This window comes from Lynx rufus, unplaced genomic scaffold (genome assembly GCF_022079265.1).
Source record: "Lynx rufus isolate CCGP_SWC_20201006 ecotype Redwood Valley unplaced genomic scaffold, mLynRuf1.p SCAF_5, whole genome shotgun sequence".
Lineage (NCBI taxonomy): Eukaryota > Metazoa > Chordata > Mammalia > Carnivora > Felidae > Lynx > Lynx rufus.
This window is the reverse complement of record NW_025814867.1, coordinates 63087636-63099993: the sequence shown is the minus strand read 5'-3', so window position 1 is coordinate 63099993 and position 12358 is coordinate 63087636. Positions and strand designations below refer to the sequence as shown.

Here is a 12358-nt window from a genome sequence, read left to right as displayed (position 1 = left end):
CACTGGTCTTTGACAGAATATATTCTGCTTCACCACAAAGATTCCCAAAATGGAAAATTTAGATATAGTTTTAGCTGAATTTTTTAAAAAGAAAAAAAAAAAGGCAGTTTTAATTTTGCTACTGGGCCTCAGAAGACAAACTGCTTTAAGCATTCATTATGTTCCTATGTTCTAAAATATAGAATCTAAAGTTTTTCCTTAGGACTAATTGCTCTTAAAAATAAACCTGAAAAAAGAACCACCAGTTCAATCCTTCTGCTATCTCAAAATAAGCTTTTCTCCAAAATTAAATGTAGTATAAACAGAAAAAAGTTTTATTTGTAATCACTGATATAAGAGATTTAGGCAGAATTATCCATGGATGGTAAAATCACTAGGCTGAAGGTTCTGGGGAAAGAGACTTCATATAAATCACAGTATCATTCCTCAAAGTAATTGTTATTCATTGACAGGCATAAAGCAAGTTCTATTTTTTAATGATCAAGAAGACAGAAAATTGGCTCAAAAAGAACTGTGAGATATGAATTTGACAATAAAGCAAAAAAGTGATTTTTAAAAGCCTCATCAATATAGTAAAAGGAGAAAGAGAAATTTTTCTGAAGGGTAAGACTCAGCTTTGTATGGTGGCTTACTAAGCCTCAGCGTTACCATCGATATGATGCAGATAATGATACCCGCCTCTGAATATTGTCATGAATACAAATAAGGGCAAAACACTTATCACAGTTCTTGGCACAACTGGGTACATTCTCAAAGTTAGTTTCTATGCTCTTTAGCATACATCAAAGAGATGAAAGGAGACTGGGTATCTTTGAAGATAATCTGTGAAATTTTTCTAATTATTGATAATATTTTAAGATAAAAGTTCACTGTTAAAATTCAACACTGGAAAACCCAGGCAATGGTTAAGATAAGAAAAGGGGGCGCCTGGGTGGCTGAGTCGATTAAGCGTCTGACTCTTGATCTCAGCTCAGGTCATGATCTCTCAGTCGGTTGTGAGATCGGGCCCCACGTGGGGCTCTGCACTGAGCATGGAGCCTGCCTAGGATTCTCTCTCTACCCCTTTCTTGCTCGTGCGCATGCTCGCTCTCTTCCAAGAATAAACTTAAAAAAAAAAAACGAGAAAAAGAAGTGAGATATATAGTAAACAAGAGGCACAACTGTTATTTGCAGATGATATTATCTAGCTAGAAATTCTAAGACAGTTAACTAAGAAATTATTAGAATAAGGTGACCAGTTCCACTTAAATATTCAAAAATAGATGGTATAAAATAAGGCTATGAGAATAAAAGTCCCATTCACAAAAGCAACAAAATTATAAAGCATTTAAGAATAAATTTAATGGGAAATGTGCAAGATCTAAGGGACAGGCACCTTACTGAAAAATATGAAAAAAAAATCAATAAATAGGTATTATGCCACATACTTACAAGGCCAAGCTCAGTATTATAAAACTATCAGTTCTCACATTAACTTGTAAACTCAATGCAATTCCAAATCAAAATAATAAGATTTTTTTTTTGAAACCTACAAAAACCTTCAAAAACTGATCTGGAAGACAAAATAAATGTGTAAGAATAGCCAAGAAAATCTGGAAATAGAAAATTAATGAAATGACCTTTCCATAACATATATCGAAACTAACCACAATAATTAAACCAATGCAAAAACACATTCCTCCTCAAAAATCAATGAAACAGAATAGAAAGTACTTATGTTCATCTGAGAAATTTAGTATAGAAAAAAGTTGTCCTTCAAATCAGTGGTGAAAGAACGTATTCAATAGCAGTATTAGAATACATTTTTTAAGAAATTAAGTTCTATCAATACACCACAAATAAGTAAAACCCCCAAATATCAGATTTATTGATAACCACTTGAAAAGCTGCATAACAGACATAAAAATAGAGTATTTTTAAATGAGAAGTACATTTACCTAAGAGAACCCAGAAGCCATAAAGAAACTTTTAAAAAGACAGATTTGATTAAATAAAAATGAAAAACTCCAGACAAGCAACAGGTTAGAGAAATGCTGGCACCTTTTGTAACAGACAACATGCCAATGTCCCTTCAAATAAATGTATGAAAAAAAGAGAAAGAATCCAGGAGGACAACTGGGCAAAAGATATGAATAAACAACCCACAGAGGAAATAAAAATGATCAGTAATGTATAAAAAGATAGTCGTAAAAAAAAGTTAACATTTGTTGCCTATTCTATTGGGAAAATTTTTAAAGACCAGTAATGTGCAATGGGAACAAAAGGAAAACACTTCATTGTAAACTGTTGTTGGGAATGTAAATTGATAAGTGTTTGGAGGACAGGGTCAAGTTTTAAAACAGGCAAATTTTGGACCATGTTTGCAAAAATATATATTAAATATGAGGATGTCACCTTAGCATAATTTGAAATAGTGATTTAATGAAAGCAACTTTTTGTGCTTATCAATCAGGAAAAAAGATTAAATTATGGGGGCACCTGGGTGGCTCAGTTGGCTGAGCGTCCGACTTCAGCTTGGGTCATGTTCTTGCAATTCGTGAGTTCGAGCCCCGCACTGGGCTCTGTGTTGACAGCTCACAGCCTGGAGCCTGCTTCGGATTCTGTGTCTCCCTCTCTCTGCCCCTTCCCCACTCATGCTCTCTCTCTGTCTCTCAAAAATGAATAAACGTTAAACAAACAAAAAAAAAAAAGATTAAATTATGGTGTACCAATACTATAAAACACTATACATCAATTATAAAAAGTAAGTGGATCACTCTCTACATATGTATTTATCCCTGTCTATCCTAACATGGAAAGATGATCATGAATGAAAAAAATCAAGTTGCAGAAATGTGTGTAGAAATATGAACCTGTTTACTTGAAAAATAAAAGGGTATGTGTGTATCCATATCTATACCTATAGATATATTAATATAATGTAGAATATCCCAAACTGTTAACAATGGCTACCATTAGGAAGTGGGGGTGAGAAGCTACAAGGGAAACTTTCCATTTTAGGTACGTCTGTATCTTTAAAATTTAGTTTTAGTGCCTTGTCTTTGTCATCTGCATTTGGTAACTGGTGGCATTTTTGTTTCAATCATCATTCTCAGCTACATTCCTATGTAGGTTAGCTGTCACGTACAGGGCTTAGGACACACAGCAGGCACACAATAAATGACTGTTCAATTAATGCTGGCCATTTCCACCTGGATGTCCCCAAAGCATGATGAACTAAAAATTCGGTTACTTGTTCCAGGAAATGAGTTACCTCCTCTCACTAATCTCTTCCTTCTATATTCCCTAGTCTCTCTCAAATAAGAAACCTAAGAGTTGTCAGATTCCCTCTCTCTTCCCCACAGGCAATTGATCTGTAATTCATATGGATTCTACCCCCTAAAATTGCCATTCAATCCAGATCCTCTTCTCCTCCTCTGAATCTCTCACCAGGACTACTTCCAAAGCCTCCAAATCAGTCTTCATCCATTGCTAATTCATAGTCCATACTGGTTCCAAATCTGACTTTTCTAAAATGAGAATCTCAGTATGTATATCTCTCTGACTTAAAACCCTCGCCAATGAGAAAAAGTCCGAAGCCCAAAGTATGATATTCAAGAATTTCATGAGTAGCGCCTGTGAGTCTTCTTCTTAGCCTCACTTCTTATCAGTGCCAGCTTCACACTTCATGTCCTAATAAGGAAGGACTATGGCACTAACAACTAAACTGATCTGAATTCCCCAAATATATCACACAGTTGTGCAATGCCTGGAATGCCCCCTTCCCCAACATCTTCATCCACTAGACAAACCTATTTATCCTTTAAAAGCCTCAAACAGGGACGCCTGGGTGGCTCAGTCGGTTAAGCGTCCGACTTCAGCTCAGGTCACGATCTCATGGTCCGCGAGTTCGAGCCCCACGTCAGGCTCTGGGCTGATGGCTCAGAGCCTGGAGCCTGCTTCCGATTCTGTGTCTCCCTCTCTCTCTGCCCCTCCCCCGTTCATGCTGTGTCTCTCTCTGTCTCAAAAATAAATAAACGTTAAAAAAATTTTTTTAAATAAAAATAAAAATAAATAAAAATAAAAGCTTCAAACAGTTCATCCTCTAGGAAGGTTTACCTTTCTTACCCCAAACACCTCCCCAATATCCAACCCTGCAAATACCTTACACATAAACACATACACACTCCTTTATTAGCTCTTCTAGATCTTTCCTCCTATAAGTCTCACGGTCCTTCAAGGGCAGAGCCGTGTATTATCCACCTTTACATCCTCTGTGCCCGCCCTAGTACCACGTGCCTGCCTTATAGTAGGCAGTAGGTGTCTAACAATATTTATTAAAGTGACTTTAAATACACTTTAGGTAATACGTGAAATCCTAAGCAAGAATGGAATTTTAAAAATTCAGGTTTTAATGATGCTCATTGCAACCATAAAACAACAAACACTCAAATTACCTTAACAAGAGGGTTGGGAGTTGTATTTGAAAGCTTTCACGGACCTCCAGGAAGAATTTTTCTACAGGGAACTGCTTCCTTCTCTTCTGCTTTCTCAGACCTGCCGTTTGTACATGGTCAGTCTTGGCCTCCCGAACCTCTCCCTTCACTCTTCAGTTCCAGTGTTCACTGCTAACAAGCAATTTATCTCTTTGTTACCTGATTCAAATTTCTGAGAGGGCTGTTTTGGTTTCTGGCACCAGGCCACCAAGTCCTTTCTCTTTCTCTGATAAAACTATGGATCAGTTGTCCTGTGGTTCGGTGCCAGGCCAGAAGCTCCAGGACCGGTAACTAACATTCCCCCAACTTCCAACTCAAGAGACTATTTGTATTTCCTTAGAACATTATAGTGATATACTTTATATTGCTAAAATTATTTTGCAATACTTTTAAAAACAAGTCTTGCCAAGACTTGTTCACAGAAAAATCCTGCATACTTCTTCACTGAACCAGCTATACATTCCAAATATACAAGTAGTTAATCTCTTTCTATTTGCAGATGTTCACAGAAAGAATCCTCTAGATTATTGTAACTGTTCAATGGCAGTGGTTTAAAAAGCATTTTACAACCTTTTTACAAAATTTCCCACACATTTGTGATGTAAAGAAATGAGGACTCCAGACATTTCCTTGTTAAACTCTATCCCATAATATCAAGTAACTTTAATATAAGGATAAGCCCATAAAATAGCAATCTATCACTAACCAACAAAACCTGTTTCTCTTCCTCCTAACACTACTAGCTAATGATTGAAGGAAAGCTACTCACTGACAAGCTCCCGTGTCAAGGAAAAAAGGGTGTACGGGCCATCACAGAGCCACTCTTAGGTGGTCTCCAATATAATCAGTGTCTTAATGTTATTAATCTCCTGCTTAAAAGCTAGAAAAAATCCAATTAAATGTCTGTTATATCTAGGGAGACATCACATTTGCACTAAGAACAAATTTAACTGAATGACAACACCACACACATCTCTGAAAGAAGGCAATGTATTCACAAAAAATTCTGGCTATTCCAAAATTCAACGTTCACTGGAAAGAAATACTGTTAGAAGGGGATAAGGAGAAAGCTTTCTGATAATGGCCTTTCACAAGATCTGAAGGAAAAGCAACGTTTTCAAATGCAGATTGTCCTTACATTTCTTGATATAAAGGAAGGGTTTTCTACTTAAAAAGCAGGTAGGTGTTCTAGTTAGCCAACTTGTTTATTAGCTATCCTCACTGGTGACTCATTTTAGTTTCATCTGTAGTAATGAGCAGCTGACTATGTAATATCATAACCACCAGTTTAGACTATTGTTAATAAACATATAATCTTAACAGATTTAATTTCAGGGGACAGAAATTGGTACAATTTAGAGAATGCCGATGTTGTCTTTAAATAAGGCTTGAAATGAAGGCACTATTAGAAAGCATTCAGTGAATAAGAAGCACTAATGGGCAAGGGCTTTTCTTTCATTCCTTAGCAAAAATTCATAGGTTAAAAAAAAAAAAACGAAACGTTAACTTGAATGTCTTGGGAAAATTTTAGGCACTAAAAGGGTCATATGTCCTTACTCTCTTTTCTAAAAACAGTTGTAGCAATAAGCCAAGAAAAAATGACACTTAGATTCCTAAAATACAGCAGACTTTGATTTCTTTCCAAAGGAGTTTACAATGATTTTAATTTACTAACTAGGCCTATTTAGATTTGTCAAACCAATAAAAAAGGAAGAAGCACTAATTTCTTCTTCTGCAAGTTGGAATCATTAGGAACTATCTAAATTTAATAAGACAAGAATTTTGTATTGTCAGAGTCATAAAGGTAAACCAGAAAACTAAAAATAATAGTTTAACAATTAAAAATTGAGAAGTACCAATCAGGAGAAGGGCAAGCAAAAGGTAGTATTCACCCAATGTCTTATCCTTCAGAGAAAGGAATCAATAGGTCTATCTAAAGTTGAATCACGAAATAGAAGTATAACTTTTAAAGTAATAAAGACAACCTCCAGTAGAACAGAAATAAACTGTCAACAGTATACCTCTGAAAGTTGGAAGGATGGGATGGAACTTAATTTATACATCTACAAAGTGTGCACATTCCCACCATGTGAGTATGCTGATTTTTAACTTTTTTAACTGTCAATAATCAGACACCTTTAAAAAAAAGAAACACACACCACATATTTTATTCTCTGTACCTAACAACTCATGGGCTGTCCGTCGACATTATAACATGGAAAGTGAACTATCTCATCTATCAAATTAAAGGTAAGGTAAAGGAAGCAAAGCTTTTCTCCCCTACAGTGCAAAGTTCATAGCTGACCATACTCAAGTCAAAACAGCTCTCATGACCACTACAAACTTTTTAAAAAAACATACACACACTTCTTGGTATTGTTTTAAAATGAAGACCTCTGTGATCAATTTAAAAGCAAAAACACTGATACTTTCCTAAATAATTCTTGTAAACTACCGGTGAAGACAGTCAAGCTAACAAGAGGTCAGAGGCTGCATGGCAGCAGACAAACCAGTAAGTTGTTATATCGAATCAATAAGACGTTTTAGGGCTTCTATTTCCTTTGAAATCAAAACAAGAGAGGCATTTTGAAAGTTTGCTATCTTCACTGATCCTCTCTGGAATGTAAAAGTATGCATTGCAGTTTTAACCTCCTAGTGCTTGAGGTTTTTTTAAAGCAATTTACTTCTACTTGAACAAGCAGTAAGACAGGCCCAAGCCATCAGGTTTTGTTAACCCTTAGTTTCAAATCTTCATGCCCACACTAACATTTCACCTTTCCAATGCTCCTAAATAGAATTCTCTCAAATTCCAAACCACGACTTAATTCAAGGGAAGGGGAATACTTCAGGGCACTGATTATAGAATATGATTTAATACAACGATATTAGGACTGGATTATTTCTGGTAAGCACCGGAGTTAGAACTTACGTAAAAATACGACTAAAAATCATAGACTTTAAAATTCGGTTCCTCCTCTTCTCTCTTTGCAGTATCTCACCCTATCAAATGGTCCTTGAAGAAACACTGACAAAGAAGCGTTCACAAATTTTTAATTCACACATACATAACCTAATCTCAAAGGACATACGTACCTAATGCACATCCCTGAAAAGCCATCACCTTTACTCTTCAATAATAATTCCTATGTCTAATACACAGGCATCCAGATACACTTCTTGAACTTAAGACGATGAAGGTAAACCTGACTTTGAGAACCAGAGCCTTTAGGCCTTCTGACAACCAAAAGGGCCAGCAAACTAAAGTAGTCCTGTCTTCTAAACCTATAGCAAACTCAGTTAACTGAGGCATCACTCGGAATCAACTCTCAGCCCCGAACACATTCAGACTTAATGACGTAAAGTCCTTGTAAATCTCTTAGCAGGCGAGTCTCTCTCGAACCCACCAGGTGGACCTACTCTATTCCAAGGCTCCTCCCTGGGACCCTAATCTGGACCAACAGCCGCGCGACTCCCGGGCGCCCTGCAACACACCGTGGGGTGCCCCAACCTAGCGCCCCTTGCTCCTCTCCGGATCACTTGGTCACCCACCCCGAGTCCCCAGAGTCGCCCGCCCAGACCAATCCGCCCACAACATCTCCAGCCCCTCACCCTCCCCTCCTCCAGTCCAAGTCGAGCGGGCCTTTCCTCTCCCCTCCCACTCCCACGCCTACTCTGGGAGACTCACCCGCGATAGTAGGCTTTAACCCGGACCTGGTGAGAATGATCTCCGCTGCCGCCGCCTGCGATCGGGTGAGCCATGGTACTGCTGTCCCTCTGGGTCGGCATCTCCTTACTCCCCCGCCTGAACGCCGGAGGCCAAGGGTGCGGGGTGCGCGCCGGGTGCCGTGGGGCACTCTGCTACCCGAGCTTCACCCAGAGCTGCGGCTGCCGCTTGCCTACCTGTCCACTCCGCCCGCGGCGCGGACCCAAGGGTCGCCGTGCCGGGGCAGCCGGAACCGCGCGGCTCCTCCCGCCGCCCGGGCCCAGCACGCCTCCCCGCTTGGGTCCCTCCCACCTCGCTTGCTCCAAAGGCCCACATTCCGGGGGAGGGCGGGCGCAACCACCGATCCAACTCAAGGAGCCTCAACGCCCGGCTGAACCATTCTTACAGGGGCTAGGAAAAGGGAGAGAGAGGATGGGAGACGCTGCCTATCACATCAGATAGGCCGGAAGGGGGCCTTTCGTGGAAGCTGTGACTGAGGAAATGCCAAAGTTCTCCGTAAAAAAGCCCTATTCCTACAGGAAAAAGAGTAGGTGACAAAGACTACGGCATCTCACCCCGGTTTCCTAACTTGGTCGCGTCCGCGGTCAGCCGACTAGGGACTGGGGTAGATTTGCCCTGCGGGTTTCTGGGACTTGGAGTCCCGGTGGGATTCTGGGACTGGGGGATCTCTGTGTAGGAAACCATCCTCCCCTTTTAGCCGACTGTGTCACCAGCTTGTACGCCATCGGGAGTATTCGGCTTGGAAACCCTGAATCGAGCTTGGTTATCTGAGGTCACTGGAAATGATTGGGCATCGTCACGATCTACACTTCGTTCTCTGATGAATTTTCCCTTCAATTACATATATCATCTCAATCATACAGTGCCTTTTTGGGGAACATTGGTTACAGGCTCAGCACAGGCTCTTTTATGGAAAAAATTTAATAACATATGTAACAAATGTAATAATGAACGTAATAAAGGAGGCAACTCATCTAGAAGGTATGATGGAAGACCGACGTTTCTTCCTTTGCAGCCCCCAATATCCCTTGTATATTGCCATTGCATGGAACAGGTTCACAATAATTATCCAATCCATCCACCGGCATTTATTTTCTATAAACACTGGCTCACCGAAGTTTACAATATAAATAACCCGTCCTTGTAGCCTAGTCTCTGATCTTCCACTGATCTTGGCTCTGTCACATATTGCAATTACAGGTAGCATGAATCCAGCTCCTGCATAAGTCCCAGTACCAATACATGCTGAAAAGGTTGGAATAATCAAGGTAATACCTTTCTTTACTATGATAAAATAGGGTTGGAGGATTAACTCATCAGAGTTAGGTGTGACACTTAGTCTGGCATGATGTCCTTCAACTGCTACAAACTTGGATTATAAACTCTTAATAAAAATTCCTATCGGGGGGTGCCTGGACAGCTCAGTCCTGGAGCATTCGGCTCTGGATCTCATGGTTGTAATTTCAATCCCCAAGCTGGGTGTAGAGATTGCTTAAAAATAAAATCTTAAAAAAAAAAAAAGAGTGTTGGGGTTTGTTTATGCCTTTTTTCTATCAAGATAATATAATCATGTTTTTTATCCTTTATTCTATTGATATCATATGTTACATTAACTGATTTTCGGACATAGGCCAACTTTGCATTCCTAGGACAAATCTCAACTGGTTATGGCATATAATTCTTTTTATAGGTTGCTCCATTCAGTTTGCTAGTATTTTGTTGAGGAGTTTTGAATTTGTACTCATAAGAACTGTTTCCTTTAGCTCTTTGAACATAATTATAATAGCTGTTTTGAAGTCTTTGTCTGCTAAGTCCAATATCTTTGTCCTCTCAATGGCACTTTCTATGTGCCTGGGTCCCAATCGCCTGTCTGTATGTCTCACTATTTTATAACATTCCCATTTTAGCAACTCTGGAGACTGATCCGTACTGGCTCCAGGGCTTGTTGTCATTGTTGTTGTTGGCTTGTTCGTTTGTTTAGTGACTTGGCCAGACTAGTTCTGTATAGTCTATGTCCCCCACAGTGTGCAGGAGGCTCTGATGTCTCCTCAGGGCTTCCATGTGCACACTGTTACCCTGAATCCTCCTCCCTCCACTGGGGATGACAGTGGTTTTAGTCAGGTTCTCTTTGACTTTCCCTCATCTTCCTATCACAGCTTTTGGCTGGTTTGCCTTTATCGATATTACTCCCAACTGTGAGCCTCCACTAATTGGTAAATGATTGCCCCACTACTTCTGACAATGCCCTAGGGCATAAATTGCTCCATTGTCTGAGCCAATGGTCATTTTTTATTTATAATTTTCTTCAGTTATGGTTGTTTCACTGGGGAGAATATATAGGAAGCTCCTCATGTTTCCATTCTGGAAGTGCTCTGACATTGATCTTTAAAGTCAATGTGATGCAATTAAAACAGAAGGCACAAAGAGTTATGCATATAGGATGATCAGGTCACAGAAATTATGTTATTTTTAGGAACAAGAACAACAACAACAAAAATCCCTGGCAACTATTGAGCCATCTCTTTAGCTTAGAGAACACAGAACTCTGTAAAAAGGTTTAAAAGGAACATGGCATCGCATTGATCATATCTTTAGGAAAATTTGACTTCCTTGCTGCAGATTAAGCTGCTCTAACAAGAATAATCAGAAGAGCTTGACCTTTATGTTCAGTCTCAATTAGCCTCACCAGTGTGCCCTGCAGTCAGGATCAAATAGGAAAATTTGTTTGCCATGTTCTTTATGTCAACTAACAAATCCTGCTACTGGATTTCTGTGGTCTCTTCCTCAATTGAGAATCAAATGATATAAAATGTGAAGTCAATGGTAGACCCTGTGAACAAGTCTCCCACAGCCCATTTTCTTTCTGTTGTACTTGAAACAGTGCTTACTAATACCCTCAGCTTTGGTTAAGCCTGTGGCCCTTAACCTAGCATTCTTTAGTGGTTACATTGAGCAGGGGATAATGTCATTAAAAGGAGAAAAAAACTGTTTCAACTGCAATTCCCGATCATTTGAGCGGGGGGCACTTTGTGACTTGCAGAGATAAACATTGAGTGCTAGGCTGAATTAACCTGCCTTTGGCTCACTGCAATAACTTTAATCGTAAAAATTAGTTAATCCTCAAATCCACAGGCTTAAGAGATTTTAAAGATTTTGGCCAACATTTTCTCATTTTGTGATCACAAGAGTACTTGTCCCAATGTAAGGCAAAAATAACCTGCTTGGAAAATGGTGAATGAGATAATAAATAGTAGACACAGTTCCCCTGTGATAGTGTCTTAATATTACATTTTTTCATTTAACCTTCAAGAGCAGTGGCAAAACTCCTGAGTGGAGTTCTGACAGCTGAGGTTAGTGAGAGAGTTTAGTTTTTATTGTGTTAATTCACCTTGCCTCTTCAGAATGGAGAGCTGACAATACCCCCATGACTTTCTCTTTCCCCTTCTTGTGTCCTCTCACTGCCCTATTGACATTGCCTACTTTATCTTCAAGTTATCTGAGTATTCCCTTCACTCCAGCCTTGCAAACTTATTTCCCTTATGGGTCCCCAAATTAACTCCCACACCATAGAGAATGACATATAGCAGTTTTAGCCTTAACTTGTTTTGCTTTTGGAATAACTTTGAAGCACCTGGCTGGCTCAGTTGGTAGAGCATGCAACACTTAATGCTGGGGTCTTGAGTTCAAGCCCCATGTAGGCTGTAGAGATTACTTTAAAAATACAATCTTGGGGTGCCTGGGTCGCTCAGTCGGGTAAGCACTGGACTTCGGCACAAGTCAAATTTCACGGTTCGTGAGTTCAAGCCCCAGGTTGGGCTCTGCTCTGACAGTGCAGAACCTACTTCTGATCCTCTCTCTCTCTCTCTCTCTCTCTCTCTCTCTCTCTCTCCCCCTCTCCCCCTTCCCTTTCTCTCTCTTTCTCAAAAATAAATAAACATTAAAAAAATAATAATAAATAAATAAAATAAAATCTTTAAGGGGCACCTGGGTGGCTCAGTTGGTTAAGCGGCTGGCTCTTGATTTAGGCTCAGGTCATCATCTCCCGGTTTGTGAGTTCAAGCCCTACATCAGGCTCCATACTGACAGTGCAGAGCCTGCTTGGGATTCTCCTTCTCTCCCTCATCTCTGCCCTTCCCCCACTCATTCTCTCTCTCTCTCT

General features: G+C 39.7%; 1 protein-coding gene across 1 annotated transcript in view; it reads right to left on the bottom strand.

Moving 5' to 3' along the window:
• The window catches only part of PRKCI (protein kinase C iota), an 81360-nt gene extending 72901 nt beyond the window's left edge, over positions 1 to 8459 (bottom strand). Inside the window, exon 1 of the mRNA XM_047100118.1 lies at positions 8161 to 8459. Coding sequence (XP_046956074.1) covers positions 8161 to 8261 — 101 coding nt within the window. The 5' untranslated portion in view covers positions 8262 to 8459. The remainder of the gene's footprint in view (positions 1 to 8160) is intronic.
• Between the last annotated feature and the right edge of the window lie 3899 nt (positions 8460 to 12358).